Below are 15,268 nucleotides of genomic sequence, written 5' to 3'. Positions count from 1 at the left end.
CCGCCCGTAGGATCAGAATCCAGCTGTCCTACTGCTTCAATGGATGGTGGTGGAACCGCCATCGATGGGTTGCCAGTGGCAGTCCCAACCCCACGGTACTGATCCCCATAGTTTTGTATATCTATTTTAGACTGAAAATCGTGACATATAGCGCAGAAATACACATTTCAGATTAGTCGTGCTTTCCGAAGCGACACAGTCCAGCCGCATCTCCCTAATGCCACATGTTTGGTATAAAAGTATTAAACAATTACAATTGTCCTTAATTAAACAAGATTACAATTTAAAATGTGGAGGACTAGGTGGTTTCTTGTAAGCTCCATGGAACAACAAGGATACAAATCCTATTCAAATGTAGCTTGTCCATCATCCAGACAAAAAAAATGAAAAACTGTTTAAGCTGAAACAACCAACAGTTGCCCGACCTTCTTCATACACAAGCACATTCTACTTCAAAGGCATATTCTTGGTAAGAGTTGTCCTTCCTAAGAGCAATTTCTGTTATGATCAGAAGTCTGAGATCTTACTATTTAGTAAATTTCCTCCTAATTTTTTAGAGCAGCTGTGGCTGCCAAATCTTTTGCTGCCTTCCTCTTCCGGGAAGCCAGTTAAAAATCTGGGGGTTTGGTTCGATGAGAGCCTTTACTTCATGATACACATTAAGAAGTTGGCAGGATGCTGCTTTGGCCCTCTTAAAACCTTTAGAAAATTCTTTCCACTTTTGCTGCAGCCTGCGAGGACAACGGTCACATGTGGTCTAATTCTGTCATGGTTGGACTATGCCAATGCCCTTTTTGCGGGTGTGCCAGGCTACCTATTGAAAAGACTTCAGGTGGTTCAGAATGCGGCAGGTACTGGGTTACTTCGGCTAGGAGCAGCATTCACCATCAGCTGCGCTCTCTCCATTGGCTACCTGTGGTGGATAGATTTAAATTCAAATCTTTGGTCCTGGCGAATCGTCCTCTACACAGGCTCTGTTCTCGCTATCTGCAGAGTCGGTTCTCTTTTATGTTCCTTCGCGAGCCCTCCGATCCATGTCCTTACGCCTTGCCCTGGTCCCAAGTTTTAAGTATCAGAGGCTTGGGGGCAGCTCCTTGGCTCTTGTCCTGCGATCTATCCAGGATCCCATGGCTTTCAAGCAGAAATTAAAGACTCACCTCTTTACCTGTTAGCTTCCTTCTTCCCCCCTCAGGCATTGTGCCAGGACACTCAAGAGAATCTGTGCGAGTTATAAATATAGGTAACATAACATAACATAACATTTCAACCAAACCCTATTAAAGAAAATACTACCAAGTCTGTTTTCTTCTGACAGGAATCTTCCTGAAGCCATTCTATTCATTCTAAAAAACAGACTGAACGGTTTTAGACACAACCAAAATGTGTGCAAATCCGTGGTGTAATTATTTAAAGATGCAACAGTAATTTCAAAAGTTGCTTTTATATGCTCATTTATCAGTACTGCACCTGATGGAATATTGCTCACTTATGAGTGGGGTACGGCAGAGAGTCGAAATGGTTTCATAGGCATGTGGGTATTTATACTAAACATTTTAAAGAGTTTAAAAACTATGGGCCCAATTCACAAAAGTAATCTGAGGCAAAATCCTAACTTTACGACTTTTGGTATTCTCAAAACGCATTAGGAGTATTAAATTTAAGGTTACTAACGTTACTACTCCTAAACTGAAGAAAATCCTAACTATACAACTTTTGGTATTCAGAAAAGGCATTTAGGAGTAGCAAAGTTAGAAATCCTAACTTTGCTACTCCTAAATGCCTTTTGTGAATACCGAAAGTCAAAAAGTTAGGATTTTCCTCAGTTTAGGAGTAATAAAGTTAGGAATCCTAACTTTGCTACTCATAAATGCCTTTTGTGAATACCGAAAGTCGTAAAATTAGGATTTTTCACAGTTTAGGAGTAATAAAGTTAGGAATAACTTTACTACTCCATATTGCCTTTTGTGCATACCGAGAGTTGTAAATTTAGGATTTTGTCTCAGATTACTTTTGTGAATTGGGCCCAGGTTTCCTAACTTTACTACTAATAAACTTATATATATATATATATATATATATATATATATATATATATATATATATTTATGTATATATATATACACCAAAACTCCCTCACTCCCTCACACGGAGAAAGTAATGAAATCCGCACTCGCAGGAAATTAGATGTTCCCCAATACTTCTTTATTGCTTATTTCATGAAAAGAAGCAACTCCCAGGTCACCAAAAAGAACCGACGCTGATAACTTGCTCACGGTTACACATTAACAGATTCAAATCCACCCAATAAAAATACAACACATTACATCATGTGACTCGTGATGTCATTCTAACATTTGTCAAAAACAGAGGGTTATGGTACTCGTAGTTAGGTAAGTTATATTTGTATTGGTGCAGATTGTTGACAAGCCTTTCACTTGGGCATTAGTTTGTTTAATCAAATTGAACACTTACAATTTCTATCATTGCCGGTTTTGCGAATTAATAGCTAATTTTTGGGTTATTTATACATTTTAGGCTACCATTAGACCTCCCTCCTTGAACGCTACAGCAAACTCGATTAAGAGATGCTTCCCTTATTTTGAATGTTGGATCCAATATTCGCGATCTCACTTATCACGACTTAGCTGTTTTTTATGGGGATGGCATGAATTGTAATATTAAGATTGATCATATTTCTGCTGTCAGTTTATTATTTCATCCTCTCTTTCCGATTAAGTGTTCAATTTGACTACACAAACTAATCCCCAAGTGAAAGGCTTGCCAACAATCTGCACCAATACAAATATAACTTACCTAACTATGAGTACCATAACCCTCTGTTTTTGACAAATGTTAGAATGACATCACAAGTCACATGATGTAATGTGTTGTATTTTTATTGGGTGGATTTGAATCTGTTAATGTGTAACCGTGAGCAATTTATCAGGTGATAACGAAACGTGTCAGTTCTTTTTGGTGACCTGGGAGATGCTTCTTTTCATGAAATAAGCAATAAAGAAGTATTGGGGAACATCTAATTTCATTACTTTCTCTGTGTGAGGGAGTTTTGGTGTATATATTATTGCGGCAAGGCTCTGCCGAGAATTCTGCACCGAAAGGAGAAGCGCCATGGGTCCGGAGTTTGGAGCCGTTGCAAGTGTGGATTATCAATCATTTTGTTAAATTTCTTTATTCAGTTTACATATGCCAAACCACAAAAGTACACAGTAAAAAGAGATATAATTAATGAATAAAAAATACAAAACAAGGGCTCATGCCTTAATGTGAGCTCCCAAGGACAGAAATCTATTACATTAGTTTGTAGCAGTGCAGGCTCTTCATACATAAAGAACAAAAACCTACTGAATGGTCCGCCATGTTATTAGTAATAATCGCCTTGCACGACCCTCATATGTTCAAATCAATTCAGTCAATCGATTAAATGTCATAATAGTCAAGAGCAACAATGTCCATATAAAAATTTAAAAAATTGTTAAGATTGTTTCATCTTAAAAATAGTTCACTCTTTCTCATTTCATTAGTCAAAAAGCCAATTAATTGTTTATAGGCGAACTATATTTGTGTCAAGAGCAACGTAAGGTATCCATTTCTTTGCTCTAAATATTACAATTCCTATTAAAAAAGATAATACAATGTTTTTAAGACTGTATAGTGTATAATAGAATTGAAAAGGCTCCACCAAATAAGTGTGCCAGGAGGCATATAATGAGTATAGCCATAGGCATCTTCAAGAAATTCCTAGTGCGGCCTCATTCGAGAAGGCTTCCAAATGTGCAAGATTTTTCCTTCTTAGAGCAAATATAATGAATGATATAATGGCAAGAGAAATGACCACATATTCTAATGCAGGTAAATGATTAAAAGCATCCTGATAATTAATATATTTTACCGGCTTTAAGAATTGGCGCTAGGTATTGTTTTCTGAGATCCTTATAAGCTACAGCACAAGATAAAGTATATTGTGCTTTGGCTGGTTTTACCATCACATGGGCATTTTGGTAATGTGTCAGCCCACTCCTCCACTTTTGGGAAGGCAACCCTCAGGTGCAATGTTCCCAAAAGCAGTCTAGTGAAATAGAACCTATAATGGGTGTTCTTCACCATTACCAGGTAGTTTTGCAGGTCGGCGTGTACCGGGCTTGACAGGTATCTACACATTTTTTGCGCTCACAAGAATCTCTTTCTAGCTCTCTAACTCCTGTGAGTATAGATTTAACCTCAGTCCTACTATATCATAAAAATGTAACTGTGTGTTTAGCTCCAATACTATTATCCACTTTTCTTAGGTGGCTGTCTATATAGGTCAGCCAACTTATCTTTCCCCGTGTGTCTAAGGTTAGGCACTCTGATATTATATCCTCGGCAAACTTTGTCCCTACTTTGCCCCATATGTTATACCTCAACAGACCGGGGCGGGCATGTAGGTCATCCTCTAAAAAAGGAACTGCTACTTCCTTATGAGTAATGTAGGATGAGCTGGTTTTTGAAACAGCCAGGAGTCGGGATAAAAACAAATTCTGTAAGGTTTGCAGAGTCACAATTTGCTCCCTCCACCCCCACAGTGTGGCACCGTAACTAGCACTTGGCAGGTATTACTTTTATATAACAACAGTATTTCCCTAATAGCCTACTTTGCTTGCAAATCTAAAAATTGATTCTATGGCTCTCAGGAATTTCATTTGAGATGTCGAGTCAAGTCAAGTCAAAGATCTTTATTCGAAATAAAACATCCATAAAAGTACATTACAAGATACAATGGCAGAAAATACAGTGCGATGATATAATAACAAACAGAGACATAGTCTGACCAATTCTACAAAAATGCAGGTATATATTAAAAAACAGTATGTACAATTAAAAGATTTTGAACCAATTGAAATAGCGACAACAAAAGTAGGATCCGAACAGATATATGTACAAAATACAAATGTGCAAATTAGTGAAAATATAAAGTGCGAAGTGCAATGTGCAAATATTATCCATCAATGTGCAAAGTAGCTCGTGAGCGAACTGCAGCTTTAAGAAAACAGCTCACTCTAAATATTATTTCATCTGATCCCAACAATAATAAAGTCCTCAATGCCATCCTGAAATCCGACAGGTCATGTTTCCGACAGTAAGGCATTAAATAATGGACAGTAAACAATTTATAAAAATCACAAAAGAACAAGAAATGCATAAGACTCTGTTTCATATTTGGGTTACACGGACAACTTAGGGTTTCCAAATGTTTGTTGTAGCCCAAGGGGAAATTTAATAAATTTACAATACTCCCGTCCCGAAAGCGGAACAGTAAACTCCTGTTCCATCTACCGAGGTGTAAACGTAGGTATTTCTGGGGCAGGCCAGGATGACTGCTAGGGGGCTCAAAATGGCCCATACACTTTATAACGGTACACTTTGAAAAGTTTTTCCTTTCCCGCTCCTCTCTATAGAGGTTATATAGAGCCCTTTGAATCAAGGTCGTATGTGAACGGTCTATAAGTCTAGGGGATGTAAACAAGTGTCCATGCCCTACACTCATTAAACATTCATTTACGGCTTTCAACCATGGTATACAATGTGCCCTATCACATTTTAAACAGTCCGAGATTATATCGCGTGTCAATGTGGCTGCGGGGTTCGTCCATATATTTAGCCAAAAAAGGGGTGGCCTTGATCTAACAAAGTCCTCTATGTATGAGATGTTTAATTCACTATGACATATATAGTTTGAGGAACAAATGACTCCGCCCAACACCTTCCGACAGAACCTGTTTTCTTCAGTCTGGATATGGATACAGTTAGTATGTCCCCATACCTCTGCACCATAAGTGCCTGTTGGAATGCATTGAGTTTGATAAATCTTTACTAATGGCACGATCACGTCTGCATGATTAGGTTGGCGCAGGGAAGTTATCGAATTTATCGCTTTACCTAATTTGATCCTTGCATAGGAGACATGTGGTTGCCAGGAACCAGTGTTAGAAAACAGCAGCCCCAGATATGGGAAGGTGCAGGTACTTTTAAAACGTTTTCCCCAGATATAATCTCAGTAACTTTATACTTTTTCGGACCACAGGTCATAATAAGGGATTTTTTGAAGTTTGTGGTTAAACCTAAGTCGGCCATAAAACTAACAAAACCTAAAATTAAAATACGCAGTGCCTTTGGGGTGCGGCCCATTAGGACCGCATCATCTGCGTAAAGGACGGTGGGTATGGGGATGCCGTTTACATATGGTACGTCTTTTGTTAGGGTACTCAGGGAACTACTCAGCTCATTAATGTATAGGATAAAAAGCAGGGGGGCCAGACCACATCCCTGTCTGACCCCCCTGCCAATAAGAAGATCACTAGAAACTTCGCCAGTGTGATTAATACGCACACGCGCTCTTAGGTCGCTATAAAGGTAAGATAAAAAATAAACCAAATAATCATCTAAACCATAATTAGGAAGGACGGACCATAAACGGGAACGATTTACAAAATCCAAAGCAGAACTTAAATCCATAAAACCAAGATATAAGGGGGATTTTTTTGTGATGTTATATTTTGCCATTATTAAATTCAGGTTCAAACATTGTTCTACCGTGCCCACACTACTACGGAAACCTAGCTGGCTCGGGTGTAGAATATTACTTTCCTCTGCCCAAGTTTTAATTCTTTTGAAAATTACCCTGCCCAAAACTTTCAGGGTGTTATCAATTAATGATATTGGGCGGTAGCACCCAGGGTCCAGCCTGTCGCCTTTTTTGAAAATGGGTACAATAGTACTGCTGGACCATGTTTCGGGGATAGATTCGTTTGTTAGGTTGTTAAAAACATTACACAACAGTGGTGCCCAAAAGTTGATTTCACATTTTAGTTGATCAATCGAAAGGCCATCAGGACCAGGGGCTTTATTACCAGCACTTTCTACGATGGCGTCCTCAAGCTCAAACAATGAAATGTTCAAAGGGGTTGGAGGGGAAAGGGTTGCTGCGTGGTTGCCAGATGCGGCATAGATCTTTGAGAAATGGTCGACCCACACAGGCCCAATAATGTTGCAATTGATTGGTGTTATATTTGAACCTAAAGATCTTAGGTTCTTTACCTCCCTCCAAAACCCTAGGGAATCTTTTAGGTCGGCCATACGTACGAGGGATTCCCAGTGATCTTTAACTAGTCCATTGGATCTGATGCGTAAGGTGGATTTATACCTTGCTCTCAGCAACCTTACCTGGGAAATATCCCGTGGTTTGGACATGAGTGCAGCCCTTAAATTCCGGTTTGCTTTTGAGCAGGAGGCATCAAACCATCTTGGGACTTCCGCAGTTTTCCTAGATGCTGGTTTGGAAATCTCGCTTTTTATTGCGGAGCAAAGTTCACTAAATGATTTAATCACATTGCCCCCACAACTATCAATAGTAAGGCAATTCGAGATCAATGCTGGGTGTTTCTTAATTACTTTTGCCAAAACTTCCCTGTTATCCACTCCCCTCCAAACAACCCTTAGTCTATCCGTCGATGCTTCCAGGTTTGTTGCTCCAATTTCGCTATGTGATATCTTACCCCCTAATGATTTCAAAAAGATCACAATGGGATAATGGTCGCTGTATACTTTACACACTACCTCAGCTTTGGATAAAACATCAGCAAGGGGGGGTGAAACAAATATATAATCGATTGTTGTTGCACTCCCATGGCCGATGAACGTGGGGACCGGGGCAGTGCTTATGCCAGTACCGGCAAACTCCATGCAATTTACAAGCTCTCTAGTTGCAAGGAGATCAGATAGTTCTACACCTCTCCTACAGGGTTGATTACTTGAGTGTATGTGTGCATTGAAGTCCCCTCCTAAACAAATGCCATCGAACTTCCCGTATTTCCGTCCTTCCACTATTTCATCAATAAAATCAAACAAATCTATAAAATTATGATTGGGATGGGATATAAAATCATTATTGTAGAAATTAATCAGACATAGTTTTACCCTCTTTGTATATATCAACGCCATAAAACTTGGGTTATTAGTTTGTATTACTTCAGTTTTTACCTCTGCAGTTATCTTAACCCAAATCGATAAACCCCCACTAGGACGGCCCAAAGAGGGCGCCGATACAATCCTATTGTGACAACTATACCCTTCAAATAACAAATGAGTTGTACACCAGGTTTCTTGGAACATTAGGACCTCGTGGCAGTTTACCCAATCCTTCCAAATTTTAATTTCGATTTTTGCCTTCAGACCAGCAATGTTCCAACTTATAATTGACAGATTTTTTTCAGGCCGTGGACAGACATCCTGGGTAGGCACCTGGGTAGTTGCTATTTGGTTATACAATGGATTACATTGTAGGTTGGGAGGTAAGGAAAAGTCAAGTGGTGTCAGAGATACCTTAGGCAATGCTTTCTGTACAAGTTCAACGTCAGGGACCACTGCAGCTAGATCTTCCTCAGGAGCTGGCAGTCAGTCCAGTGTGCCCTGGTCACAAAGTGCCGAAAATCTATTATGTAGAGGAAACAAGGGGGGTGGTTGCAGCATTCTATGTGGGGGTCTGTAAAAATAACTCAGCGGTAAGGGGGTCACCACAGTGGTTGGGCCGTGCTGGGTAAAATTCTTGTTTAGTAAGAATTTTACTGTGCCAGGGTTCCTAAAATTAATTATGATGCAGTCCCCGTTGATGTTTTTAAACAGAGGTCCGACCCAGGTCACCCGACGTGTGGATAGAATTTCTTTAGATATGTCATAGCCGACCCCCTTATGTTTAGTTAATCAGTCAATGCATTTGTTATGTAACTGGACCCAGGATTCTCCTTGACCCTCCCTAAGCGGTGGTATGCCAGCCAGAACCAAGACATAAGGGCAAGCCTCAGGAGGGAGATGTAAAGCAGGACCTTGATGTTTTATCGGCCTGTTGTCCTCGGGTTGAGCCATGTGCTGGCCAGGGTTGGGGGGTACCTTCTGCTTGGCTGTGCCTCTGGGGGGGTTACTCTTCTGATTATTCTTTGTGACACTGGGTGCGGTGGAGGGTGGTAAGGGAGTAGATGACAAACTTGAGGCAGAATTGTTTTGCCTTATGTTTGCTTCCACCAATAGTGATGTAGGTAAGGACGGACTGCTAGCATTAGATACTTCTTTGACCCCTTTAGCTGTAAGTGAATTACAGTTTTTGATAAGGTCTCCACTGGAGAAAGCGCTAGTAATAGACTCTAAGTCCTTTAACAAGCGTTCGCCTCTAATTTTATCTAGGCAAACCATACCCTTTCTCTTAGCTTCGTCATTTTTCACGAGGGTTTCCAGTCTATCAAGTCTCTTAAAAATGGTATTAAATTGTTTGATCATTTGACCTTCCAGTTGTTTAAAAATTGTGTCAGCAATGGTCTCTATGAGATTTCCCTTTGATTTAGATTGAAGGCTGCTTTCATTAGGGAATTCTGTCTGTGTAGAGATGGAATTTGTGCCATCATTTATTATAACAGTGTCACAGTGTTCTCCTGGGTCAGTACAAACTGTCAAAGATCCTGTTTGTTGTTTCTTCCCCCTAGTCCACATGCTCTGTGGAGTTGGCTGGTTATTACTCCTATGGGGCTGCTTCCTCTTATTTATTGTAGTCTTAGCTGGACCCCTTTTACGCTTGGCTCCGGTGTTCTCAGTTGTGTCAGTAATCATAGTTATTGGTGGTGGTGCTAATTGCGACACAGGATCAGGAACAACGCCAGGAGCTGTATTAGGGGTATTTCCATCTTTTGATAAATCAGACAGGCTGACTGCAGGATAGCTTTCACCACAATTACTTCAGGAAATAGGGGCGTGGTGTGATTGGGACTGACTGTTGTAATAGGTTGGCTGATATTAAGTGAACCCAAGAAGAGCCTCCTCTTAGTTTCTGCAATCTCGTTAAAGGCAGTATCTATTAATGTCTCAAAGGAAAGTTGAAAATATGCAGGAACTACAGTAGCCTGTATGTCTGTGTTTGTGGTATTGCTGGTAGCGTTGCGTTTCCCCATTATTGACGCGGTGGGCTCACCTTCAAATAGGAGTTAGATATGTGGCCCGCCCGACCACTGTTGACCTCTGAGGGCCTCAGAGGGCTCGCCCTTTGCCCGGGCTTAGCCCGGCGCTCGCCCGCGGCCGTCCCGCCTTCGCCCTTTGAAGCGCCGCCGGGCGTGCGGGCAGGCGGAAGTGGGCGGAAGTTCTTGCCGAGCACTCTGGGAGCTGTAGTATCCCCCCGGCGTTAACAGGTTTCGCTGGACCACTGCGGCGGGAGAGAGCTGCAGCATGAGCACCCCAGAGGCGGTGAGGCAACGAGCAGGTGAGTGCCCCCAAGACTGGTTGTTGCTGTCCTGCTCCGCTGCTGGAAGATGTCCCCGCTCCTCAGAAGGAGCCTTCGCCCTTTGAAGTGCCTCCGGGCGCGCTGGCAGGTGGAAGTGGGCGGAAGTTCTTGCCGAGCACTCTGGGAGCTGTAGTCTCCCCGCGGCGTCCACAGGTTTCGCTGGACCACTGCGGCGGGAGAGAGCTGCAGCGTGAGCTTACCCAGAGGCGGCGAGGCAGCGTGCAGGTGAGTGCCCCCAAGACTGGTTGTTGCTGTCCTGCTCCGCTGCTGGAAGATGTCCCCCATTTGAGATGTGTTTAATTTAGTTTCCTATCGCCCTAATGCTGTAATTTGGACTCCTAGATATGAGAAGCAATGGGTCTCGGTTAATCTTACTCCCATAATATGGTGTGCTCTCTTTTTTACCCTACCTTTCCCACTCACCATGATAAATGTTTTCTGTAGATTTACTCTCAGGTCTTTATCTTCCATAAGGGTGACAAGATTTTCAATCAGGAGTTGTATATATTAGGGTTGTAACTGGGTGGGATTCAACCATAGAGGCGCCAGTCTTCACTTTCTCTAATATCTCATCCACTCCATTTATATAGAGTGGGAAGAGCAGGGGGCAAGGACACAACCCTGTCGTATCCCCCGGGCAACCTTAAATCTTTGGGTACATTCCCCTTTTTTTGCCATAATGTACCCGTGCAGTCAGATGGGAATACAATTGTGACAAGTAGCTGATAATACCCATCGGGAGCCCATGTCCATGGGAGTGTCCCATAGCTTTTAATGGTTTACCAAATCAAACGCACTGCTTAAGTCTGCATACCCTGGGGGTCCGTTTCGTACGCGGTTCGAGACGAAATCTGCTTTTCCGGGCCTTTTGAGCTCCCATAGAAAAAGAGTCGTACAGAGTGTTGACGAGACAAATCGTACTTGCTGGGTCGGAAAATGCTGCTTCGATCCGTACGGACGTCGCGTACTGCGTGTTTCGAATGCGATTTGTACGGATTTTTAAGTTGTATGGTCTTTCGTACGATTCGTATGGAGATCTGCTTTGGGTCCGAATCGTACTTCCTCGTACGTACAGGGACGTTTAAGGGTACGATTCGTATGGGAAATATGCTCTGTGCGGCTATTTATAAGGTATTTTACCGATTCGGAATCAGCCCTACGGTGTTGCAAGCTTTTTCTTTTTGGGTAGAGTCCCTGGATCTGGTAGGGTATGTTCCTCAATAACATTGTCCATTGTATTGTGGAATGCAGATTTAGTTGCAGCCAGTCTCTCCTCTGCATTGGTAATCTCACTATTCAAAAGGCCCATAGCATTGGTTAAATAGTAAATTGCTTTAGTTGAGGCTACTGGCTTTGGTGCTCCCGTCCCAGCTGCCTGGACCAATTTACGCTTGCCCATACTCTGGGATGTGTTTAGTAATCGCTAGAAAAGATTAAAGAAGAAGAAGCACAGACTTACCCGGTCTTTTATCTCCTATCTTGACCGAGTCCAGAGTCCAGGGTCCAAGGTGTTCCCAAATAGAAAACTAAAAAGGGGGGACCAGCCCAGCTTTGTACGGCTGAGCTGTTGGAGTCTGCTGGTGCCTTTGGGCATCTGGGAGGCTCCTCGTCCCTCTGGGCAGCAGTAGTGTTGGCTGGGGGACCAGCCCAGCCCACCCCAGCACGGCATAAAAGAGCAAAACCCGGGTCTCAGTGCCTCCCCACAGGTGTACAGGCGTCCTGCGCTGCGGGAGTCTGCTGGCGCCTTTGTACACCCGGGAAGCTCCTCCTTCCTGCTCTCCCTGGGCAGAAGGGGTGTTGTCTGGGGGACCGAGTCCTACCCCAGTACAGCAGAAAAGAGCAAAACTCGGGCCTCAGTGGGTCCCCACAGGTGTACAGTACGTCCGTTTTTTTTCCACTGCCCCCCAAAGGGTGTTTGGGCTAAGGGAGGATGGGGTAGTTGGTTGTCTCCAGTTAACATCAATCAGTCAGACTCCAGTTAGTTCCAGATTCCGCTGAAGTGTGGTTGCTGACACAAAGCAATTGGGCAAGTATGGTAGTTACTGTGATACTTGAGACTATTGCGGTACTTGGGACCGTCAATTGTGATCGTCACACAATAATATAATGAAATGGTATAAAAAAAAGTTTAACTTAATGAGTTAATATGCTGTAACATTATATTTTATGAATTCTAGGTAAATAATAGTTATTAATTCATGTACACATTTATTTTACAATAACATGTTTTTAATATGTTTTAATGAATCGATAAACTTTATTGTTCGTCCCCTTACTTTACATAGTTTGATCTTGACCAGTGGTGGAGCTCTCCGACTACATGTGAAAATGTACTTGTAGTAACTGTACACAGCTTTAATTCTGTCTTACATGTCACCACCTCGTGATTTCAACCGGTAGAGACATGTAAGTTTGCACTAAGGAGAAAATCTACACTCGAATTTAGTAACTAGCCAAAAACGGTAGACTTGCAACTAGGTGCAGATTATTTACATGTGAGAAAATCTATACATGTAAATATAACTCTCTGAATAAGGCCCTAAGACCTTTTACATACCCATGGCTAAGTACTGAGAAGTGTTGGTGTATGATCGCGGGCACCCCTCACCAGTGCTTAATTTGTAGAAGATTAAGTAACAGGTCACAAAGTTTTCTTCAGAAGCCCACGGCCAGCACTATCAAAGTTTGAAATAGCGAATTACTAGGTGAGTAATATTAATACCTCCTCATGCCTCTTTAATCCACTACGAGACACTACCTACTTTTACACTCACTCTCACCCTTTTTCAGTCTTTGTCTCCCTACTTCTTTCTATCTATTGTGTTTTTCTTCATCCTGCTTTGGATCAAATTCTTTTGAGGAAAAATAAGTTCTGGTCCCCAAACAAATAAGTGCTGATGGGCCCCATCTGCAACCACTGGCTGAAATTAAACACTACCTCTCACTGCGAACCATTGTCCAATCATACTCCATGACTGTTGAATACTCTTTTAAAGTGTTTCTCTTTGAAATAACTATGGATGGTTCAAATTTTTATTATTAATATTTTATTCTAGTCTGGGACAGCTCTCCTGTTTCTTCGCCGACTTGGTTGAGAAGATGGATTCTAATTCTCGGGAGGCCCTAAACAACGCGTTGCCCAATTGCACCCGAAATGTGAAGGATGTAAGTAAAGTAGAAGTTTTCTTGTACCCAGTAACACCTGCATTGTGCTGTAGAAGAATGTTCGGAAAGAGAAAAAGACGCTTTAGAATCTTTGCATTTTCAGACTCCTCAAGTCTCAACCCTTCATTTTGAAATTCACCCCATAGAACACAGTCCTGTTTTTCGCCAGCCTTAGGGGCCAAGTTGATGTAGATACAATCTCACAGTTAGAAATCATAACTTGTTAAAACATTGTCTTTTGGTGCAAGTCACACTGGTGAGATCTTATCCTAATACGTGTCTTATAGGTTTTTATTCTCTTCATATTTCTACGCTTCTCTCCTTCTTTCATCTTTCTTTTTTTAGTTTCTCCACAATGGTGCAGCATAGCAATGCCTTCAATGGAAACTTTATATTCCGGATTCAAGAACAATTGACTCATAGCGCACTGCCAGAGAAAACTAAAGGGCATATTTACAATAGAAGTCACTTCTGAAACACAAGGCTGCCCCAAATTTACAACAATATGGTGCAGCCCTGCATTTCCCCATGCGCTGGCGCTAAATGCTGCCTAGTGCCAACTCAGGCACCCTTGCACCATAGTGCAAGGGTGCCTGCATTGTAGGGGAAGATTATTTATATGTAGGAAGGTCTCCCTTCCTGCACATAAACAATCTTTAAATGGTGTTTTGAAACTTCTATGTGTGTTGCTTAATGCAGCACACATAGAAGTTACAAAACGTCATTAAAAAAACAAGCATTTACAATGCAATGGTTTTGCCTTTGTTAAAGTTAGAGCTATTGGCATTGCTCTTGACATTATTTTTATTTATGTTTTTTTAACATAAATAAACGGCATTGTCATTTACAATGCCAATAGCTTAATCTCTCGCAAATGCCACACACAAACACCCACAGAGACACCCACACAGAGCCCCCCACACACACAGCCACACAGAGCCCCCCCACACACCCACACAGAGCCCCCACACACTGCGAGCCCCCCCCCACACACTGCGAGCCCCACACACACAGAATGTGTCCTGGGATAGTGCACTCCTCTCGGGGCACGACAGCGTCACGACAGCCCTTGTGCAATGTGTGCCTGCCCCACTGCACGCACATTTTTTCACACTCAGGCGGACACACACACACAATACACACTCTCACACTGATACTCAACACGTAGACACATAAGCAGAGACTGAGAGACATGCAGACGGACGAGCTGACACTCACAGGCACACTCACTCAGCCACACAATGCGCAGACAGACGTACACACATGAAGAAACCCGCACAGACACGCGCACAAACACACAGGCGCATACACATAGTACATACACATCTGGTGGGCTGACACTGGCGTTTTTTTTGCTTTAGGGCGTCGGATGCCCCACCCCTGCTACTTTCACCCCCAAGGATCAACCATTAGATAAAGGTATTTTGTACACTTTCCCGTTTAAAAAAAAAAAAAAACATGTACACGTACCTCTTGTTTTTGTTGCTGTGACCCTGATTAGTCTTGTGCCACTGCAAGCGTTGATCACGCTGATCCGGTGCATTCACTATTGCTGCCACTGGGTGGGCCCCGCTGAGACTATAGTATTTGCCAGGCTGACGAGCTCACCGCCCTGAGGCCTGTGAGGTAATCAGCTCGCCAAATCCACAGCCTCGAGGTCCAGTCTCTACCCCCTCATGACGTGTGGGTAAAGTTTGTCCCGGGCGCTTCAGGCTGAAGCCCTGTAGAACCAGGGGCTTCACGTCAGTCAAGGAATGGAGAGAATGGTCACCCCACCCTTTCTCA

General features: G+C 42.5%; 1 protein-coding gene across 1 annotated transcript in view; it reads left to right on the top strand.

The window, feature by feature from the left end:
• LOC147732395 (otoancorin-like) overlaps positions 1 to 15,268 on the top strand; it is a 759,538-nt gene that overhangs the window by 242,095 nt on the left and 502,175 nt on the right. The window contains exon 8 of the mRNA XM_086956929.1: positions 13,375 to 13,483. Within this exon, the coding sequence (XP_086813055.1) occupies positions 13,375 to 13,483 (109 nt within the window). The remainder of the gene's footprint in view (positions 1 to 13,374; positions 13,484 to 15,268) is intronic.

The sequence above is a fragment of the Lissotriton vulgaris genome, chromosome 2_1, assembly GCF_964263255.1.
Source record: "Lissotriton vulgaris chromosome 2_1, aLisVul1.2, whole genome shotgun sequence".
Taxonomy (NCBI): domain Eukaryota; kingdom Metazoa; phylum Chordata; class Amphibia; order Caudata; family Salamandridae; genus Lissotriton; species Lissotriton vulgaris.
Note: the sequence above shows the minus strand (reverse complement) of the source record. Positions and strands in the feature narration are given on the sequence as shown.